At 48.0% G+C, this 23,285-nt stretch overlaps 1 protein-coding gene across 5 annotated transcripts in view; it reads left to right on the top strand.

The window, feature by feature from the left end:
- PHC2 (polyhomeotic homolog 2) overlaps window positions 1-23,285 on the top strand; it is a 102,990-nt gene that overhangs the window by 65,791 nt on the left and 13,914 nt on the right. For 4 of the 5 annotated variants that reach the window (XM_036843724.1, XM_036843732.1, XM_036843716.1 and 1 more), the window contains 2 exons: window positions 8,483-8,901; window positions 9,172-9,337. In XM_036843724.1, the coding sequence (XP_036699619.1) occupies window positions 8,483-8,901; window positions 9,172-9,337 (585 nt within the window). Of the gene's footprint in view, window positions 1-8,482; window positions 8,902-9,171; window positions 9,338-13,559; window positions 13,816-23,285 lie in introns of those variants that run through there. The other variant, XM_036843747.1, reaches the window with a different exon arrangement.

Here is a 23,285-nt window from a genome sequence, read left to right as displayed (position 1 = left end):
TACCAGTTAATGAACAACCATGTTCCAGGCACTGTACTAAATGCCTAACCTACATACTTCATTTAATCCTAGCAATAATTATTCATCTCACAAATTAAGAAGATAGGGCTCAGAAAAAAATAATTAACTACCATCTCCATATAGCTTTTCTCTCTTTAATTGTTCAATTCAGCTCAACAAATATTCATTTAGCACCTATTAGGTGCCAAACGTGATGCCAACCATATGGGTGTTAGAGTTGAACAAGTGTATAGTCTAAGAGGGGTTGTGGAAATTTGAGTCGTGCCTTGAAAAATGAGTACGTTTCCAGAACAGAACTGAAGGGGGATTATCTCAGCTGGCACTGTGAGGCACTATGCCCAGAGCGGCCACGTGTGCCTGTGACCATCTGTGTGTGTAGGTGGCCCTGCTGCCCCTTGCTTTTCCCTGGCCCCACTGCCATTAGCTGTGGGACTCCCAAAACACTCTGTCCATCCCCCTTGTGTTTGACTTCAACACCTACGTTTTCAGACACCTGCCACCTGTCCGCAGATGACTTCTCAATGCGTGTCCGTCCCTGTCCTCCTCCCCTCTCCCCAGAGATTTCCAACTGTCTATAGGATACGCCCACGTGGATATCACCCCACCGGCATACAGATTTGTAAAATTTGGAGATTCATAAATAAAACAAAAACCAAAACCCGGAAGTCTTCCTCTTCAGAAAGGTCCCCCTTTCCCGGTTCCTGGCTGCTGTCCACAATCATCAGGTATTCCTAGACTCAGACTTACAATCTCAGGGTTGTTTTGACTTCATTTTCCTTCATCAGAGAGGCAGGGTGTTATCATGGGAAAAGCAGGGACTTCGGAGTTAGACGTGGTTTCAGACCCCAGCTTCATCACTTACTAGGTTTATGACCGTCATCAAGTTACTTAATCTCTGTAAATCTCGATTTCTTCATCTGTAAAACAAAGATGGTTATATTTACAACAGACTGTAAAAATGGATGAGATGGCCTGCAGAAGTGATCAGATATCTACCGAGTAGGCTCACAGTAGATATCCGTTCCCTTTCCCTCCTTATTCCCACCCTCCATCACCGCCCAGTTTATCACCAGGTTCTGACCACATTTCCTACGTGTCGGCTCCCGGCTTTGCTTAAGGCCTGCTGACTATACGAGGCTTAATTGACCACCAGAACATCCTGCTCATAGCTGCCAGAATCGCCTTCCTCAGAGACTCCTTTCTTGTTTAGAAACCTTCGCTGGGTCTTTATTTCCTACTCTGTCAGTCACAGGAGGGATTCAATAATCAGCACATTAATGACTTCTGACCGACTGACTCTGACTCTGGGGTGGGAGCCTTCAAGACCCCCCAATTGCCCCTTGAACCACTCTCATCACTCCCAGCTCCCTCGCATAGATCCTCTGCCTCACCTTCCCCACTTCCCCCCGCCCACCTTTGTAACTTACTTGACCCACATAGACCTTCTACCTCCCCACCTTCTGGCATAACACACCCCCTTCGTTGTCCACCCCTCCAAGATTACCTCCAAAGTTCTCAACAGCCCCCAACTAACACTTGAAGGCCTGCCATTTCAACTTGAGCTCGCTGACTGCGCCATTCACTCGCCCGTCAGCATTTTTTGAGCATTTGTGAGATACAAGGCACTATGCCTCATCTGTCAGGTGAAGCCAACTTCCCCGGAACTTGCTGCACTGTGGAAGTCTCTCGGAAACAACTCTCTCTCCTTGCTTGTAAAGTGGGGATACCGCCCATTTGCTTCAGAGGCTGATTGTAAGGAATAAATGAGACTCAAATTACGAGAATGCTTTGAGAAGTTCAAAACAATATACAAATAGCAGGTAGTATTTTAAGAATAGCTACCACTTATTGTGCATCTTCTCAGTATGAACAAAGGCAGGGAACCTCTCCTCTTTGTGGTTGAAGCATAATATTCCATTTGATACTAATGACTACTCTATGAAGTGTATATCACCATTTGCAGAACAGGAAGTCAAGATTCAGAGAGGTTAAACAATTTGTCTTAAGTTGCACAGCCTGTAGGTAGCAGAACCAAGATTCAAACCAGATCTGTCTGATTCTAAAACCGACACCTTTAGCCACTTATGCTGTATTCTCATCCCTCTGCTGAGGGTGAGTAGTTTCTTTTCTAATGCTGCAAGCTGCCTTATAAGGAATCCTGCTCACAGAGGATATGTGGTGGTTTTGCCAGGTAGTTGCAGAGCAGGTCTAAAGATACTAAGGCATAGACAGCCCACCATAGAGTGCCCCTGAGGTCAGCAACCCTGTTTTTATAAACTTGTTTCCTCTTATGGGGAAATTCCCTTAGCTCCATTTCGCCTCTCCTATTCCTCCTACCCCTCAGCCTGGAAGGACTGCATCTGGGAAAATTCACGTGGCTATTGCTTTCAGTTTTCCTAAAAGGAGCTTTCTTGTCTAGTTATGTATATGTGGGACTCTGACCTCTAGAGTCAACCTCAATCTCAGTCACTCCCCGAGGCCTGATCACATGAGACATCTTTGGAGATGAGCAGCCTCTGGAGAGTGCTGGCATCATTTAGACCCACCCATCATTTTGCCTCTTCTCTGGCTGCTCCTGCATAGTCATCCCAGGTTCAGCTGTACAGGATGCCCTGTGGGTCCTTGAAAGCACCGGGGTGTACAATGCCTCCAAGTCTTCCCACGTGCTCTTCCTTTCAGCATCTTCTGAACTCTGAGTCATGCTAAACACTTACTTCCTCTGGGAAGCCTTCTCTGCTTTCCTTCCCAAGCTGAATCCCCTTTTCTGTGTTCTCAGTAGTCTGTGCTTATCTCCTGTCATAACATTTACCAAGTAATACCGAGAGTGTCTGTTTTCCAGCTATCTCTTTGACCAAACTGTAACCTATTCTAGGGACCATGTTTTAACCAGGACCAAACATGGTACTTGGTCTATAGTAGGTGCTTAGTAATGTTTGTTGAGTGAATGAATGGTTGAAAGTATCTCTTCACTTAACTCTCTAAACCTTGAAGAGTAGTGGGTTGTAAAAAGTTATGCCATTCCTCTCTCACAGGCACCCTCCTCTCACCCATGGTCCAGGTAACTCCAAACTCTAGTCAAGTATTGCAGATCAGAGATAAATAAGTGTTTGAGCAAACCTCCAGCCTACAACTGGGATGCTTGCAGCTCCCATGTACTTTGAGACAAGAGTCCCAGCATTTCTGGACAGTGAGCTGTTTCCTGCATCTGTGAAGACTTGGGATCAATCGAGATCCATTACTGATCACAAGTTCTGGCAGTGGATGCGGCGAAGGGGGCGTGCCAGTAGGCCGTCACAGCCAGCCCTCCTGCATGGGGGCCTTAATCCTCTTGTTGCTAACAACCAACTGTTTGGGGAACAGTGAATTGGTCTCTTCAGATTCTAAGGAGGCCGTCAGGGTTAGAGCACCGGATGGGAAGGTGAGAAGTGGCTGGAGTCTCTCCTTTTAACTGGGCCCTAATTTGTTGAGGCCCTAGGCCTGCCCCTCCTCTGCTCCCTGACAGAACGGGCTGATGAGGCCTTCCAAAGCCGTGGCTGAGGTCCCATGGAACCAACCCTTTGTTCCTTAGAAGCAGTGAGCTTTCCAGCTGCAGGGGATGGGGCAGCCAAAATAGGTACAAGCGAGAAATGAAGCTACTGGACTGTAGGAAAAAATAAAGATCCAGAGTGATTTCTGTGCATTCATATTTCATAAACCGTATGCCCCATCCTGGCTGTAGTGAAGAGGGATGAGGCCTCCTCTGGCATTGTGGCTTCAGTGGGAAGTGCCCACCTTCACCACCCCACGCTGAGCCGGGAGGGCGTGGGAGAGGGAGGAGAATCCGTCCATCTCACCAGGATCGGCAGCAGACAGTTGCTAAGCATCCACAGACGTAGATTATTATGTTGGACAATGTGGAAGGGAAAAGAAACATTAAAAACCTAGTGCAATTAAAGCACATCTTTTAAGTTTAAAAAAAAAACATAAAACAAGTCTTTAACTCAAAAAGCATATAGTCTGATCGGATAGATAGGAAATAAACACATAAAAGCATAAAAGTATTCCAGTTTAAGACACCACTGATTATAAGACACACCATTATTTTTAATTTATTTATTTTATTTATTTATTTTTGGCTGTGTTGGGTCTTCGTTTCTGTGAGGGCTTTCTCTAGTTGCGGTGAGCGGGGGCCACTCTTCATCGCGGTGCACGGGCCTCTCACCTCTCACTATCGCGGCCTCTCCTGTTGCAGAGCACAGGCTCCAGACGCGCAGGCTCAGTAGTTGTGGCTCACGGACCCAGTTGCTCTGTGGCATGTGGGATCTTCCCAGACCAGGGCTCGAACCCGTGTCGCCTGCATTAGCAGGCAGATTCTCAACCACTGCGCCACCAGGGGAGCCCCCATTATTTTTTTAACTCTAAGAAAAGCACTACCAATTAAACCAACATCATCAACTGTAATATGCATCCCAATTCAAAAGATGTTAAAGTGGAGGTGGGGGGGTAAGAATCGATTTTTAAGAATCAATGAAATACATATACAAGATAGCACATGTTAAATCATAAATGAATCAAAGAAACAAACAATGAAGTGTTCAGGACTTCTGAGGGAAAACCCATAATTGAGGGTTAAGGCAAAGAGAGAAAACACGAGCTGAGCCTGGGCCAAAGAAGCTAATGCTTTACTGAGATCACTGAAGTGGAAGGAGGGCATTCCAGAAAATGGAAGCACTGAAATCAAAGCCAGAAAGGCACGGGGGAAGTGATGTTGTACAGACAATGAGCAGAGAAGTTAGGGTGGGTGAAGGTGAGGGCAGGAAGGTGGTGAGCAGAGATTGGACAGGAGGAGAGGCTTCAATAACCCAGAGTGCTGATAAAATAAATATGGCCTGTGGGGTTACCCCCATTTCATCCATATTCTGACTCTGAAGAGGAAAAGTTCTGCGGGACAAACAAGCTGGAGTCCCACCGTGTTGTCATTCATGCATTCATTCATTCATTCAGCAATACTGATTGAGCAGCTACTAAATTCCAGGTACTTTGGAGGAAGCAAATCCTAAATTCTGCCTGTCAAGGGGAGATAAGTCATTTACTGAGATAACTATGAGGTATAGGTATCATCGTTACTCCCACTTTAAAGATGATGGCACAGAGGTCCAGGGAGGTCCAGTGACTTGCCCAGCCTCCCACAGGAGGTCAGGGATGATGAGAATTTGATTTATGGCACTCTAGACAGTATGAGACAAGGCACAAACTTCTGTACAGGGGACAGTGGACAGAAAAGATTGCTTAGATCAAAGAAATAATAAAATTGAAAGGTTAGTTTATGTTGTAAGAAGATCTTGAATGTCAGGATCTTTAGACAACCTCAGACAAAGGAGAGTCCCTGATGGCTTTTAATCAGGGATCAGATCTGTGCACTAGGAAGATTAATTTGTGATCTATCTACAAGGCGGATTATAGAGAGAAGAAACTGGAATCAGACCAATTAGAAAGCTATTACAACCCTTTAAATGAAAGGAATTTGACCCAGGATAATGCTTGAGTTAAATCACGGTCTTGGCTTTTTATTAACCTTGAAAGGTTAAGGATGTACACTCCCCTCAAAATACCCTGGGGTCTTTGATCTATGAACTTATCTAAGCCATCATGAACTTTGTTTGCAGCCTTGTCATGTACTAGCATCATTTGTTCTAAAACAATGGCCTTAGGGTTTCCACAAGCAGCACAGGGTCGGGGAGAGAGTGGGACAGAGAGGAGGCCCCGGGATCGAGGGCCGCGAAGCCAACAGTTGCCTCTCCCAATCTTGGTAAACAAAGGTGTACTGCACCTAACTACACTCTTTATACTCTACAGATCTAGACCCTTCTTCTCTAACCTTCCCTTTTCCACCTTATAAATCCTGAATTTTAAACTCTTTTCCTATGATAGCCACCCCCATCAGATTGTATGATCGCTAGTCCAAACCTCTTGTCTCACAGTTAAAACCCCGAAGCCCTGGGAAGGAAAAGGACCTGTCTCAGGCCACACAGCCAGTGGATAGCGGGACAAGCCTCTGACCCTCCTAGCCTCTCTGAGCTGCACCATCTCCAGCTCTCAGCTCAGACCGGCAGCCCCTAGAGGGACTCTGTCCCCCGGCAGGAATTCATGGTTTTGTAATACGGGAGAACAAGTTTTACTTGTGTCTTCAGTGACGCTGCCCATCATTCTGCAGATCTTTTTAGCCTCTAGAGACTAGCCAGGCATTTCATGGCCTCTGCGGTATCTGTCCAGTGTCTTAACAATGGTCATCTTAAAAATCCCTGATTTTTTTTTTAATTTTATTTATTTATTTATTTATTTATGGCTGAGTTGGGTCTTCGTTTCTGTGCAAGGGCTTTCTCTAGTTGCGGCAAGCGGGGGCCACTCTTCATCGTGGTGCGCGGGCCTCTCACTATCGTGGCCTCTCTTGCTGCGGAGCACAGGCTCCAGACGCGCAGGCTCAGTAGTTGTGGCTCACGGGCCTAGTTGCTCCGCGGCATGTGGGATCTTCCCAGACCAGGGCTCGAACCCGTGTCCCCTGCGTTAGCAGGCAGATTCTCAACCACTGCGCCACCAGGGAAGCCCCCAAAATCCCTGATTATTAAGTTTGCCTGACTAACAATCTTGGCCTGACTGTTAAGTTTGAGCTATTCAAGGTGAAATTAGGAGACAAGGCTCAGTGTGAGGTCAGGGGCAATTCATAATCACCAAATGCCTGCTGGCAATTTCCATTTGGACATTCTACCATCACCTCAAGCCCCACACATTTCTCTCAAAACCTCATGGCCGTCCGTGTTTCCCCCTCCCATCTTTCCCTGTCATCCAGGTTACAGCCCGTGGGCCAACCATACTCCCTCCTCTGCCTACAGCAGTCGGTCACCAAGGAGCATTTTGTTTCTCCTTACCGCCTCGTTTCTGTCCTCTCCTTTCCATTCTTATTGGCATTCTGCTTGGAACTCTGTGTTGGGTTGTGATGAGATAGTTGGAAACTTGCTTGTAAATGGACAGAATTCAAGAAAAAAGGTACCTCCCCTAACTCTGTTTGAAATCTGCTTACTTTGCACCTGTGTCACAGGATCCTTTTTAAATGTTAGCTCAGGACCCAGAATTTGCATTCCCCTCATTGGCTGGGAGCCTTTGGTTGTAAAAATCCATTTGTGAGCTTCCAGCTGTGGCCCTCTGTGCTTTTGCAGGGCACAATGTCTCTCTGCCGGCCCTCCAGCTGTGGGAGTCCCTGCAGAGGACAGCTTTTAGGCAGGACAGATTCAGCTGAGCAGCCCTCATGCTAAGCTGGCCTGGATGCCAATAGACAAGAGAGTGAGCGGCTTGAGGACAGTCTCTGAGCTGAATTTCCTGAACCCCTTCTGTCTATAAGGCATGAGCTGGACACAGGAGGGATAACTAAAAAGTATAAGGATCCTCACCTCAAAGAGCTAGCCTGGTTAAAATGGAAGAAGAAAGGACCAGCAGCAAATGGCAACACATGAATTCCAGTTCAGGACAATACGTTTGTTTATTTATTTAGCCCCCATCTAATATTAGGCATCATACAAGGTACTGAATAAAGAGATACGTGATAGTTTCTGATCACGAGGGGTTCATGATCTGGAAGGGAAGACAGCTAAGAAACAATTATAATCCATTGCGAGACACGTCATTATGGTAGAGGTGAGCCCAGGATACTCAGAACCTAAGCCAAGACTGAAATAATAATTTTAATTATCTGATTGAATATATGAATTAAATGATTGACGATGACCATGTGCCAGGCACTGCGCTGTGCACATAATGTCATTTTTCTCTCATTTTATTCACACAGCATTTTTCTTCTTTCATCCTTACAACTTTCTGGGCAAGAACTATTTTTGTTTCTGGTTCTCAGACAAGGCAGCTGAGGCCTAGAGAGGTTAAGCAGCTAGCCCAAGGTCCCCCACTGGGTAACAGAAGGAACCAGTGGTCCATCCCAGGCTGCCTCCCCCCAGAGCCTGAGGACCGTGTGTACAACCGGCACTCCCTGGAGGGGGCCCAGCCTGAGCAGAGCCAGTAGGGTGAATAAGATCCAGCCTTACAGAGCTGGGCTGGGCGATGGGAGCCTGCACCTGTTGCAGGCACAGAGAAAAGCGAGTGAAGGGCATGGAGGAGAGAGAACATAGCACACTGCAGAATCCAGTGTTTCTCTCAGCCACTGGAATGATCAAAGAAGGCTTTGCAGAGGAGGTGAGCTTTGCATTGGCCTTTGAGGGACAGCCAAGGGCCCAATGTTTCGGCATGGGAAGAAAGCAAGAAAACAGAGAGAGAAGGCCAGGCCGTGGCAATGGTCAGGCCAGGCTCTAGGTGAAAGAGGAAAGAGATGAAAGCAAGAACACCGAGTTTGGAAAGCCTTCTTTATGTGGATGTGGGAGGGGGCACAGCAGAAGGTGAGACCGAGCCATGCCACCTAACCTGGCCTCCCCCTCTTCAGCCTATGCTCAGCTGCAGCCACACCAGCTCCTCTCCCAGCCGTCCTCAAAGCACCTGCAGCCCCAGTTTGGGATCCAGCAGCAGCAACAGCAAGCATCGCAACAGCCGCCGCCGCCCCAGCCATCACGGCCAGCGCTCCAAGCCCCGTCCCTCCCCCAGCTGGCCGCGGTCCCTCCAAGCCTGGCCCTGCAGCCTGGCCCCGAAGCCCATGCCATGCCGCTAGGCCCAGTCCCATCCACCCTGCCTCTCCAGTGTCCCGCTGCCAACCTGCACAAGCCCGGCAGCGCTCAGCAGTGTCACCCTCCCACGCCAGATGTCGGGCCTCACAATGGATACCCTGAGGGCCTGTCTCACACCCCTCAACACAGGTTCCAGCATGCCTCGGCTGTCATCTTACAACTGCAGCCTGCTTCGCCAGTGGTGAGTAAGCCGATCCCAAGGTCCAGGGAACAAAGTGGGAGGACACAGCTCAGGCAATCCCGTGGCCCCCATTTGGATGTGTGTCTGGGTGGGCTGAGTGTTGAAGTCCTCTCTGAGTATTCCAGGAAAGAAAAGGGGCCTCTCCCTAATTTGGGGCTGGCTGAATCTTAACGTCCTTGCTTTCTACCGAAGCTCCATGGAAACGGGGGACGTGTCCAGGAATGTAGAGGCAATTCACGAGAAGATCATCTCTGTCCTGTCCTTTAACAGCCCCAGCAGTGCACCCCTGATGACTGGAAGGAAGTGGTACCTGGAGAGAAGAGTGGGCCTGAGACTCGGTCTGGCCCATCACCGCATCAGCAAGCCATCGTCACTGCCATGCCAGGTGGCCTGCCTGTACCCAAGAGCCCGAACATCCAGCAGTCCCCAGCTCATGGTATGAAGTGTAGCGGGGCCCTCGGGGGAGGGGAGAGCATTGGCCTTCCTTGCCACCCCCTGGCACATCTCACTTGGGCATCTAGAATGGGAGGGAAACTACTCCAAGCCCCAAGAAGCAAGAAAGAAGCTGGGTAGGTGGAAACAGAGAGAGGATTGAGAAGATGAAGCAAGGATAAAGAAAGGGGACCCAGGAGGCATAAAGGAGAAAGAAAAGGAGAATTGAAAGTTCTAGATAAGGCTTGCCTGTCATTGCTGTCAGATGTATCTGCATATCCGTATGCCGGGTTGAGAGTTCACCCAGGGATCCAGTTGTCTCAATCCTCTGCTCTGCTTGGTATGAGAGGGCGTTCTTGAAGTTGGCAATATGACAAGGTGGCTGCGTAGTGCAGAGATGAGGGAAATGCCTAGGGGGAGCTAGGAGGGGATTCAGGGTGGGTTCAGCTCGCGGAAAGCATCTTTGAAGGAACGGTGCTCAGCTCTGGGATCCCCACCTTCTGTCTGTGAGTGCTCAGTGACAGGCGGGCTTCTCCAAGACCTGGGTTTTAGGAGACTCTGCTGATCCCCCTACCCTGACGAGAGAGTCACAGCAGTACCTCTGCCTTCACAGTGATCCCTTCGCTTTCCTTTCCTTCTCTGCCAGTGTGCACAGCAATCTTGGCCCAGATCTCAGAGACATTCTGGGCCATGGGCTGCCTACAACTCAGGAAGGCAGTTCCATCATCGGACTAAATGTGTGCTGGGAGTCGGGTGGGGAGAGCCAAGAGAAAAGGGGTTTGGAAACGGAAGAAGGAGAAATGAGAAGAAAAGTACTTTGGGACAAAGTAGTTATAAATGCCCTATAAGGAATGGAGGGTAGAATCAAGGAAAAGGAAAGCAAAGGAATATGAAGAGAAAAACATTAGAAAAATTAAAAGACAGCAAGGAGGTCAGCATTCTCTTGGCAAACTTGCAATGATAAGGAGCTCACCATTTTGAAAAGCAGCCCATTCCACTGTAGGATTGCTCTAATTATCAGAAAGTTGCTCTTCAAATTAAGCCAAAATCTGCTCTCCTGGAACTCCCACCACTGGCTATGATTCTGTCTTGTGGATTGTCCATCTCCTACAGTGTGTATAGACAGTTATCATGTCTCTTTCCTCTCCCCCATTAAAAAAAGAGAAAATCTTCAGGCTAAATATCTGAGATTTATTTCATTTTCTACCTATCACACATCCAGACCTCCCATTCCCACCATGCTGATCATTCTTGTCTAGCTACATTCTACCTCTCCACTAATTCCCTTAAAGTGTGAGCCCCAAAATGAAGCACATTAATTCCAAATACAAAAAGCCGCTAGTCACCCTAGGTTGGCACCTAGACTTAGCTTTATAAGCCCTTCAGAGGACAGAGATCTGCATGGTATAGTAGAGAGGAACTAAAATTCGTTGAACACCTATGTGCCAAGTTCTGCTCTAAGTTTTCCTTTACTCACTCATGATAACCCTGAGAGATAAATATTATTGTCCCCATTATTTAGAGGAGGAAACAAAAGCTTGAAGAGGCTCCAGGTCACACAGCTATGAAAGGGCAGCACCATGATTCTGGCTCCAGGGGTAATTCCCTCACCTGCCTTCAGCAGGACATTGCACCTATGGCCCCACGTTAACTCCCCTGACCCAGGGGAATGATACCCTTAGTTCACCGAGCACTGTGTCACCTGAATTCCAGAGGGGTTGGGTTTGGTTTTTGTTTCTGTCTTTGTTTTTGTGGTTTCTTTTTACATGGACTGCTATCACTTCAGGTCTCCTCCATCTCAAACTTGTACAATTTATATTGTGAGCCAAAACATGATTAATTATATCTGTTAAACGTTATCTTGTGAATTTAGCCCACAGTTCCAGGCTAGCCAGAAAATGGTAATAGTTAACAGCTAACATTTAATGAGTCCTCTCTGCCAGCTTTACATGCATTTCCTCATTTAATCCTGACAGTAACCCTCTGAAGCAGGAACTTTTATCGTGCCCATTTTAAAGATAAGAAAACTGAGGCACAGCAAGAATAAGTGGTGGGGCAGGAATGTTTTATATCTGAATTTTGTCACTCATTATACTAACTCCTCTGCTTAACTTTGCCATCTGTAAATTATATAGCGTGTTTTCTTTGTCTTTAACCAATTTGCTGATAGAAATATTGAATAGGACCTGACGGAAGACACATCCCCTGTCTGCAGGTTGGTGATAATCAACAGCCTTTGTTCAAGTATTTGTTATCCAACAACCTCTGAATGAACTGACATTTGCCTCCCTTTCTTCATCTTGTCTAGAAAGCTCTCAAAAATCTCTTTCTGAAATCTAATCTAGATGATACACACATAACAAAGCATCTTGCTTCTGAGGTTCTATCTCATGAGAAAAGTAAGTTTTGCACAGTGGAAACAATTGTCAACCACCCAAGATTTAAATATTCATTCTGTGTATGTTTGATTGCCTGCTCTGCGCAAAGCACTGTGGGGTGGGAGGTAATAAATACATAGAGAAATAAGGTCTGTACCCTACCTTCAAGGAGCTTAAAGTCCTCTGGGAAACTTGAGAAATGCATAGGAAAAAAATACAGTAAAAACTAAGATATGATAAATGGCATAGAAAGATTATGGGTAAATGCTTTAAAAGGTAAGAGAGAGAAGTTACTGCCAAGTAGAGATTATCAGGATAGATTGTAGGGAGGAAGTGGCATTATTCTAGAGCGAGGGTTGGCAAACTACATCCCGAGGGCCAAATTCATCACATCACCAGTTTCTGTACAGCCCACAAGCTAATAATGGTTTTTACATTTAAAAAATTTTTTAAGACTCAAAAAAAGATGAATATTTTGTGATACATGAAAATTATACGAAATCCGAATTTCTGTGTCCATAAATAAAGTTTTATTGGCACACAGCCACGTTCATTCGTGTAGTGTTGTCTGTGGCTGCTTTCCTGCTGCAACAGCAGAGTTGAGTAGTTGCAACAGAGACCACATGGCCTGCCAAGTCTAAAATATTTACTATCTGGTCTCTCACAGAAAAAGTTTGCCAGCCACTGTTCTTGAGTCTAGACGTTGAAGGATAGGTAGGACCTGGACATGTGGCATTGGGGAGAAGGGACTAGTGAAGTAAAGGAAGGGAGGCGGGAGGGTGGGCATGTTTGGGGGACAGAGAGGCCAAGAATTCATAGAACAAAATGTTAAGTGTAAGAAATGCAAAGGCAGAAAGGGGGAGGAAATGTGAATATTAATGAAAGAAGACTTTGAAAATTTGAAACATGGGGGGGGGGGACGAGGGAAAGAGAAAGGGAGCAAAGTAAACGATCAGGGAATATAAAATAAATGTAAAATGTGGAAATAAAGGAAAAGTGATGAGGCCTGAGGGGAAAGGTTGGGGATATGAATGCTAAGAAAGGTAAGAATATGAGAAAATGTTGGAAATAGAAGTCAAGCATGGAGAGAGAAATTCGGGGCAAGTATTCAGCATAAAGCTGGGGGATGGGGGTGCAGTGAGCCTTGTGAGTCTCACAAGCTCTAGTATATCTACTGAATGAAGGTGCTTTCCCGACAATTCAGTTTAATCCAGCGTGGTTTAGGAAGAGAAGTAACATTTATTGGGCTCCACCTGTGTGCCGGGCACTGCAGGCAATTTGTATAAATGCCCTCAGTTAGCCTGCACAGTAAGTCTAAAGAGGAGGCATTAGCCCCGTTTATGGAGGTGTAACTGGGTCACTTTGGTCATTACTTAACCTCTCTGTTCCTCAGTTCCCAGTGGGGAGGATAACGACTACTTGTGGGGTTATTGTGAACACTAAGTGAGAGGAAGTGCGTGCATGCAGGGCTTGACACATATTAAGCACTCAATTACTGCTAGTCGTTATTCTTCCTGCCTCCGACTTGGCCAGGCGGGAGTCCACGACCGCACGGGGGACTTCTGACCGGGCGAGAGCGGACATTGGCGTGGCGCGGCGCCCGCCTCCCTAAACCGAGCCCCGACGTTCCTAACCGGCCGCCAGCCCCCCTGCGCCTTCCGGATGGCGCGGGGCGGGGCCGGCGCGGCCGCACAAAGGAAGCGCGCGGCCCGGCTTCCGCGCCAGCGCCCCGCCTCCCCTAGGCCCCGCCCCGAGGGCCCATGCCCCGCCCCCGCTTCGCCCCGCCCCCGGCGGAGGCGGCCGCGGGAGCCCTGCCGGGACGCGCCGCATTGTCTCCGCGGCGGCTGCAGCCCTCGAGCGCCCGCCGCGCGCGCGCAATCCGCCGCCGCCCGCACCCCCGCCCCGGCCTCGCGCCTCCGCCGCCCTTTGTGGACGCCGGCCCGGCCGGTACGGTCGGATGCGCCGCGGCAGCCCCGGGCCCCGGCTCGGAGGCTCCCGGCGGAGAGGAGGCGGCCCGCCTGGGCCCGGGACCCCGCGCGAGGCGGCGCCCGGCCGAGGGGTTGCGTAGGCCCCGCCCGGCCAGGCCCAGCCGGGCCCTGGACAGGTCAGTGCCCGTGGCGGGGGAGGGGTTCTCGCCAGGAGGGGTACCGCGGCCCGCTCTCGTCGCACTGGACACCGGGCACCGCCCTCCGGTGCCACTCCCGGCCCGGGCCTACTCGGCTGCCAGGCCGTGCCAGCCCGCGATTCTCGCCCTCCCGGCGCCGGGGAGGTGTCCTGCGCCTCCCCCCCTCGTCGGGGACCCTGCCTGCCCCGCACTTCCCCGGCAGCCGCTGTGTCACCTTCGGCGTGCCAGACGCTTCCGTGTGTCCCCGCACACCCCCACCCCGGCCTCGGTCCTCCGGGGCGGTGCTTTACCGGAGATGGACGGTCCGCTTAGGGACAGGGCTGCTGGCATCCGCTGTACTCTCTGGGTAGGGGACTGCCTATCTTGGAGGCCTGCGGCTTCGCTGGAGAGTTTTGTTTTTAATCTAGTTCAGTCTCACGAAGCTTTTAATTGGATGGAAAGGGACAAGCTGTTCTGTGTCTGTCCTCTCTTCCATTTTTAGAAGAGCGTTTTCTCTCCTTCCCGTGCCAAATGAAGGCATATTGTATTGTTGATTCTTTACATTAAAATCGGGACTTGTGAGATTCTTTATTTAAATTGAAGTCCACAGAGAGGGAAATAATTTGCCCAAGATCAGGTTGCAAACTAATGGTGAACCTACAGTGTGAACTCCTAGTCCCCGGCTCCTGTATTGTTGGATACCAGTTTGTGCCAGTGATACCCCCGCCATCCCAATCCTCACCATCCCTCCCCCAAGCCTGCCTTTTAGACCTGAACAGATTTCACTGACATACTTTCAGCTCTGATCAACTTTCCTTTCCTTCCTGCTCCATACCTAGAATGTTGACTTTCTTCCCATGCTGCCTACAGAGACGCTCTTTTATTCTTTTTCCTGCTAAACAACTTAGTGACAGCTCTCCCCTTAGATATCTCCCATCCTAGATCTTTAATCCCCTTCCATTAGCATATTGGACCCAGAGGATCCCTTGTTGTGAAATAAGCTACCGACCTAAATCCACCATATGTCCCCGATTTTTCTAGGACAACCCCAATTTAAAATATTCTATCACATTGTCTATCAACCAAGTGTCTCGATTTTTGGTTTAGAAAATAATGTCATTTTAACCATATCAGGCCCTGCTGTCCTGGCCTTTTCCAGCCATTTGGCTCTGGGGCATAACTGGGTAATCCAATTATCATTCACCTGGGATTTTTCATCCCTCCCCCCACCCCCGAGTCAACCCAAATGTTGGAACTGCTAGGATTTCTAGATGAGTCTGAAAATTGCAGGCTAATGAGGCAAGGAAATTCCTTCTTGATCCTGTATGTCTGCCCCCGCTGCCCTCCCCATTTTTTATTCCGGTAGAGGGCCTCAGACCTGTGGCAGCGTCTATTGATAAGGGCTTAAGTTGAGGTCACATGGGATGCAGGGCTTCATATCATGTTGACTCCAGAATAGAAAGAAAGAAACTTACTGTGTTGGTTACAGGGCAGGAGATTCTGTCTTGGATCTTAAGATACCTGCACAGCTAAGTAGTTTTGGTTCCACTCAGATTTCACACACCTTCATTAGGCTCCTGCCTCATGTAAAGCATTATCCTAGGCACTGTGGAGAATATAGAAGTGATTTTCTCACTTAGCCCCCAACATCTGGATCTATATCTGGAAATAGCCACATTTTTGAATCAGCTGATACAGTGTTTCCCACTGTTTCTTTACCTAAGTTCCAGTCCCTGCAAGGCGGGAACCAGAGCTTCTGGCTTGGCTCCTTCTCAAGGGCTGGCTTCTTTCAGAGGCCCAGCAGATGGGTAGTGGTGCTCGTGTGGCACCTGCCCTTTCCAGGCACTCTTATCACGTGAGCTCTGCCTCTCAGCCCACCCAAGATCTGTTTCCAGGCTTGTCCATACACATCGGGAAGAATAGATGCCTTTTTTCTCCAGCATTAATCTTGCCACTTTTCTGTTGTTCTTGAGTTGGTTTCTCAGTTGTCCAACTGCATTTTTGTGAGAGGTAGCTCCTGTTTCCATTGCCTTCTCCTCCCCCCCACCCCTTTTAAGCTATTGTTTTATTAATAGGTGGCACATAGGTACGTAATGAATGTTGGTATTTTATCATGCACTCACCTCCCAGCCCTGTCCACTTCTCTTCCAGGTCCTGGCTTAATTTCTGATTTACCTTTGTCAGATGCACTCAACATATATTATTTCCACTTCCTCAAAGTAAGGAGGAAACCCCAGCTCTTCTTCCTTCTGTCCCAGTAATGATTCTCCTGGCTGTGGTCTCTTCAGCCATTGTTCCTCTGCATTTCAATGCAGGGTAACCTTTTAGGAAGGTGTTGTTATGCTTGCTTCTCCAGACATACCTCCTCTGTCACTGACTTTCTAGTCTAAGCTGATTGACCCTGAGACTTCTCTTCCTGCTACCAAGGCCCCTTCCCCCATCTGTGACCCTGTGCCGGTGACTTGCTCTGGCTCAGCCCCAGAATCCACTCTTTTTCAGACCACATCCTTTTTCCTGCCTTACTCATTTCCTGTCTCAGATACTTTGGATCCCTTGGATCTTTCAGTGGGAAAGAGAAAAAGAGGAATAGACGATTTTATAAAATTGAACTGTTCTTGCCTCTGGTCTTGCATGCTCTAACTTAGGCCATCGCCTCCCTAGGTTTTCTTGTTTTAGGGGGAAAAAAAATGACTGCTATCTCAGAATTAAGAACCTTTACCTGAGGTTTTGAGTGTCTTTTTATCTCTGTTTTTTTCCTGTTGTGAATGTGTGAAGAGGATGACTCGACTGCCTTAGACGCTTCCTCTAAGTCTCTGCCCTCCTTTGGGCTTTAGGCCTCACACTAGGCATTCGGTACCTATTTGCTGAATTAAGTTCACCGCCTTCCTATCAAAGTCCTTCACTTTCAGCTAGCATGGATCAGTAAACCAACATAAAATTTAAGTTGAAAAAACTAGGGAGTAGGATGGTGGCTCCAGTTCTGGTAACGCTGCTCCGTGTTAGTGTGACATTCACCGAGGGTTGTTTCTTCCTCTTGGTCAGTCCAAGTTTATATTAAAGTTCTCCCAGCTGTGCAGTGCCGTTTACTCTCCAGACATATTTGGTCCCATCCTGAAAAAGATTCTCTCCTGAAAAGATACATCTACTAGAGTTGAGAGTAGGGAAATGAGACACCTTCATAGAGGCATAGTTTCTCTTTTATTCCCTTTCTTTTGTGCCATTTTGCAACTGGAAGATGAAGATGATGATTTTCTGTGGTCAGGAGGAATCTCACAAAAGTGGTTGTAGAGATTCTTTTGTGTTTTCCACCCCCGTGGAAAAGCAGGGTGAGGACTGGCTGCCTTATGCAATCTACTCTCATGAGGCCTTTGTACCAGTAACAGAAATGACTCTCTGCAGTGACTTAGCACCTTGTCTGGTGGAAATCAAAGCTGGGACTATCCCTCAAGGTAGAGGTATGAATATATACAGATTTATGTTTTCAGTGTTTTTATGGCATGCTTTAAACTACAGTGTGAGTCAACAGTTAAAAAGACTCCGTTTGAGTATGTGTTCTGTTAAAAATGTTTAAAGTAGGCCTGTTTAAGATAACTTGAATTACTTATTCACAATTCACATAGATGCAGGTTTCATTTTAAGCATTGACTTTTTAAAAAATTTCAGTTTTAATTTAGCTACATCAGCACACTGATTTGATGCTTGCAAAGAAACTCCGAAACAAACCATCTTTAATTCAACTTTATGACATTTTGGAATTGTTAGGAAAATAATCAACCATTTATTTATCCAAGACAACAGTCTTACAGATTCAGGGCTTTTTTCCCCCATCAATAACAAAAGTAGAATATAATTGCCATGGTCAAGAAATGGTTGTTTTTTTTTCCGGCCCCACCCCACGACATGCAGGATCTTAGTTCCCCAACCAGGAATCGTATGTGCACCCCCTGCATTGGAAGCTCGGCGTTTCAACCACTGGGCCGCCAGGGAAGTCCCGAGATGGGCTCTTTTATAGTTAATCGAGTTATACAGTTAAGAATGATTAGTTTTTGAAGGTATAAAATATAGTAAGAAACATAGCATATAATTTAAATAATAAGTTGTTGCTATGTGATTCATTGTAAGACCATCTAGGCCAGCATAATAAACTTAATGGTTTGTTGTTCTTTTTCCTTCCCCTTCCAAATTTATTTATAGTTAGTGAAAAGGGATGTGCTTTCCTATACTTGAAATTTCCAAATGCTTTTTTTAGTTAAATCCAAAAGAGAACATTCTTTCTACATCTGCCAAAGAAATGATTGCTATTAAATAGGGATATCCAGTGTTCTAAGATGAATCCAGATGTTGAAGAGTGTCCCAGTTTGCTGTTAGACTCTCTTGAAAGCAAAAACCTGTTTCTTGGATGATTTTCTTCTTAGCAGTGAAATTTGTCATAGCTTCTCTTAAGAAAAGATGACTGTTAGCTGCCGTGTCATAACCAACTCTTCTCCAGTAGATTAGGAGAAGCAGGCCTGATGCTGAATATTGAGACCGTTGGCAAGAAAATGAGAGTTCATGACTGCCGGGAGTTATTTTTAAAGCTCTAGTTGCATGGCTATTATGTCTCAAATACTGGATAATTATCCCTAGTTACTGATATCTTTAGCCTATTTGAAACCATCCATATGTGGCCTAAATCCACACAGCTATATTAAGACATTTTTAAACAATCAAAGCAAATGACACTTTAAATTAAAACAAAATTAATGTGAATCAACTACCATTTTTTAAAAAATTGGTTAAGTCCACATTTCCAGGCCTCCAGTAATCAGTATTAATCTCTTCTGTCAGCTGATTGGTAGCAAAGTAGCATGATTGAAAACTTAGACAGTGGTTATTAAAGGAAGGGGGCAGTGTTTTCTAAGAGCAGAAATGATCAAGAAGATTGATTTGCAAGATAAGTATTATCTATCCCATTATATAGACAAGGACAACTGAGGTTTGGCTTTCTCTAGCACGTGCGTGTGCACTCTCTCTCTCTCTCTCTCTCCCTCTCCCATTTCTCTAAGAATATTAGTGCTTCTGCAGTTGGTAAATAAATAAGGCATTATATCAGGCAACATGGTGGCCTTTCCTTGCTATCAACCTGAAAATAGAGAATTTTCTAAACATTTCTAGTTGGTTTTTTAACTGTTATAAATCCATCTTCCATGATTTTCTCTTCAGCCTTTTTTTTTTTAATTTTTTTTTATTTATTATTTATTTATTTATTATTTTTTTTGGCTGTGTTGGGTCTTCGTTTCTGTGCGAGGGCTTTCTCCAGTTGCGGCGAGTGGGGGCCACTACTCATCGCGGTGCGCGGGCCTCTCACTATCACGGCCTCTCTTGTTGCGGAGCACAGGCTCCAGACGCGCAGGCTCAGTAGTTGTGGCTCACGGGCCCAGTTGCTCCGCGGCATGTGGGATCTTCCCAGACCAGGGCTCGAACCCGTGTCCCCTGCATTGGCAGGCAGATTCTCAACCACTACGCCACCAGGGAAGCCCAGCCTTTTAAAGTAATTTCTTTTCACAGGCTAAACCGCCTCCTGGCATTATAAGAACCACTAGGAAAAGTGGTTCTTTATTTGTTCCTGAGTTCTTTCTTTTCTGGTTCCTGGGGTTCTTTTGTGTAATAGCCTGGGACTGTTTATGAAAGAAATGCATAGGAAGGGAGGGAATCTGGCAGTTGTCATGTCCTTTGGATTAACGACTGTTGAAGGTGAATTGGGACGTGTGGTCTGCCCCAAAGGGCAGGTGCATTTCCCTTGTGTTGCAGTCATTGTCAAAGTGGAAGTAAGATTTCTTCCCGAAGCCTTACTTCAGGAGTGCAAGGACAGGACACTGAGTAGGCCAGAGCACCTGAGGAACATGAATGATACCTGAGTTTGGACCAGTGAAAGAACAGCTCTGCTCTGGGGCTGCAAGAGGCCAGGCTCAGTGTGAGTGAGACTGGGGCAGTTTCCTGATCTCTCAAGTCTCAGCGATGGGAGCCCTCCAATGGCCATGTCAGGCCTCTTCCACTGTGTCGTAACTGCAGTGACTTATTTAATCCTTACCACAGCCATATGGGACAGAGAGTACCTTCCCCATTTTACAGATGAGGAAACTGAGGCCTAGAGTAACTTGCCTGGGATTACAGAGTAGGATATAAGCTTAGGGTCTTTCTGATCCCAGTCTTAACTGCTGGGTAGCACAGCCTCTAAATGTAATCAGTGCCAGGCATTTTACATATATAAACTCTAACATTCCCTGTAACCCTGCAAGGTAAGCAGCATGATTGTCATTTTTATAGATGGAGAAACTAAGGTGCAGAGCTGGTACCAAGTGCTTGAAGCTAGCTACACAGGTAATCAAAGATGGAACCAGAGTATGAACCCAGGTCTGCCCCAGTGCTGGTGGCCTTTCCACTCTGCCATTTTTCCTCTTGTCTCCTGTGATCCTGATGTCTCCAGCGGAGAGCCTCTCCTGTTAGTTCCAGACCTTTTGCCTTGTGAAATCACAGCGTCTGCTAGAGAACTGTGATGTTAGGATATCTGGGAGCCCTCAACCGCAGCCCTGGAGACCGTAGGGCTGCAGAGCTTTTTTTGAACGCTGTCCCTGGCTCCCAGCAGCCAGTGAGCCATTGCACGTTGACCAGCCGCAGGTGCTGCTGCTGAGTGGGACCTGGTCTTCAGCCTGGGCCGGGCAGCAGTGCTGCAGCTGTTTGGAAATCCCCCCTGGCTCCGGGTCCCGAGCCACGCGGGGGCGGCTGGCTGTCGCTCCATTGATTTTTGCCTCCAGAGCTGGGGGTGGCCACTTGGAAAACGTTCAGCTGTTTACAATTCAGCTTATGTACACTTTAGCTGGGGAGTGTGGGTGAGTCAGAAGGCCCGCTCCCTCTGCCTGTGCCCTAAGAGACAGCCTGAGAGTCAGCTGTATGGTAATGGCCGCCAGGGAGGAGGAGGAGCCCACCCTGCCAGAGCCATATGCTTAAGACCCAGGAGGCCCGTCTGCTCTCCAGTCCTCTTAACCCAGACTCAACAAGGTCACTCCGCAGGGACACCGAGGCGCGTCTGAGGCAACCTGGCCCAGCTTCCCTTTCATCGGGCCGCCACCTCCCCGCCAGGCACCAGGTATGGAGCCGGGGCCGTGCCCTCCCGTGACTCGGCAAAGCGCCCCGAAGAGAGCCTCCTGTCGCAGCCCTTTCTTCCCTCTCGGGAGAGGCCCCTAAGAGCAGAGGCGCTCCGAGGGGCAGGGTGATGAGGGCACCTGTGTGAGGCAGCCACGGCCTGCTGTGCGTCCGGGAGCCAGGGGCTTTTCGTGGGTCTGACAGTAACTCGGCCCTTGGCAGAATTGCAAAAGCTACAAACATCTGGCATTGGTACCTCCAGCCTTCTGGTTCTCAGGAGGGACCCTCGGTGGGAAGGGGCCTACAATTTTCCCACGTCTCTAAGGGCTCCTTTTGTGCTTGTTTTAGAAGGTACTCTCTTCCAAATTAGGTGGTACCCACTCTTGCCTTGATTCTGAAATGCACACTTTTAACTATGCACCCTTTTCCTCCTCTGGGAAATTAAGATGTTAGACCCAGGGCCCTTCTAACTCCAGTCCTCTGTGATCTAGTGCCCCTGATCCAAAATGTCCACTCTTCATGCCCCAATCCTCCCACCAAACCTTATCCCTAAATTGGGAGGAAAGCTATCTGCTTCTCTAAGTGATTCACAGCCAGGTGTGAATGGCCACAGGTGTATATTTGCATTTTAAAGCAGGTTGTTAACCAAATGAATCTCTTTAATGGAATACTCTGTCAGGGTCCCAGGATAGAGCCGCCATTCCTCCTTCCCTCTTTCTTCCCTCTCTCTCCCCCTCCTCTCTTCCCTCTCTCTCTCTCTCTCTCTCTCTCTCTCTCAACAAATTGGTGCTTAATGAGATATCTTACCTCCCTCACTTTCAGAGCAGCACTGATTTCTTTAGGGGCCCAAATATAACTAATGAGATTGTAAAGGGAGGCCGCAGCCTTTCCAGAGGGCTCAGCCCTCAGCTTGCCGTGCTGTTAGCACCAGGGGCATCTGGTCTGTGTCAGCTGCTCCCCGTCTGGGATGTGGCTTCCCTGGGCGTCACTTTGCAGGTGCTCCCCTCAGGGTCTCTCTAGAGCAAGCAGTTGTTTAGGAATCCTGCTGTCACCCCTCCTGGCCACGTGACTGGCCTGCTAAGCTCAGGCACAGTGAGCCGGACTTCAGAGCCAGGGGCCTGGAGAGAACGCTCTGTGTTGTATAAGCGACCTTGTTTTGCCATTTGTCGAGCAGAATTTGTTGCAGGCAAAAGATCCATGTTATCACCTACTCTGCTTCCTTGAATCCTTTATGAACTTCATTAGCTTTGTCTTTCTCCTGCTGCTGCCAAGCAAGGGTAGTTAGAAGTCTTGTAAATTAAAATGCCCCTTTCTCCTCATGTCTGGAGAAAGTGGAAATAGCCACTGGCCACGTTGAAGGGTAGAAGGAGAGGCTCTGCTTGCCCTTCATTTCCTCTGAAGTCAGGTCTTCAAGGCGACTTATTTTAGGGGCAAATAGAATGAGTGGCCAGGTCATCTGAAATACCCACAATAAATGTTAGTACTGAACGATATTTCAGCATAACTGATGATTTTTGCCTTACCTGTGCTTATAAAGAGCACCGTAACTGGTTCCGAAGTGGCCGAGGTGGTGCGTAGCTGGGGCCAGCCTGACCTCTGTCCTCAGTGGGCAGGAAAGCTCGGCCTCTCTGGGCACCTACCTCCTGGCCCCGAGGGTGGGGCCGTTTTTATAGGCGCCTCCGGCCTCTGCCTCTAGAGGTCCTCACGCCTTTCCAAATGCCTGGAGCCAGCATCAGTGTTTCAAAGGGACCAGGGAACCCAGAGCTGCAGCCTTTGGGGCCAGTTTAATGCTGTATCTCCCTTCTGCTGAGGAAGTCCTCACTCTAACAGGAAGAACTGGGCTAAGGAATAGCTCTCATTCTTCTTTACAGCCAGGTACCCAGAAATGCCACCCCCGTAGGCAGGCACCAGCCCAGCTGCTCCCTCTCGTCATTATCACCTCAGAAGGTGATGTGCCAGTCTCAGCTGGTGGCCGGTTGCTGCCGGAAGAGTAGGGAGATCTGTACGCTGGTCAAGAGTGAAGACGGGGACCACGGGTTCCCCATGCTCCAGCTCCAGCAGCCGTTAAATGGTTGTCATATATTGGACACTGGGTTAGCCCTGGAGATACAGATGAGACCCAGACGGCCCCCACCTAACGGCACCTGCTTTGCCTAGCAGAGGAGACGGGCCCTGTAGCAGATAATTTCACAGACTGGGCCACTGGGGGGTCCTTCCTATTTTAATCCAGTCCCTACAAGGGCTGTTTCTGCCAGCGCCTGTGAGACCAGATTGAGAAGCAACCTACAAGGTTCAGGCCTATGTTATGTAACAACTCCCCCAGAACACATTGTTTTGTTCATTCTGAT

Source organism: Balaenoptera musculus, chromosome 1, assembly GCF_009873245.2.
Source record: "Balaenoptera musculus isolate JJ_BM4_2016_0621 chromosome 1, mBalMus1.pri.v3, whole genome shotgun sequence".
NCBI lineage: Eukaryota > Metazoa > Chordata > Mammalia > Artiodactyla > Balaenopteridae > Balaenoptera > Balaenoptera musculus.
This window is presented reverse-complemented; position numbering and strand designations above follow the sequence as displayed.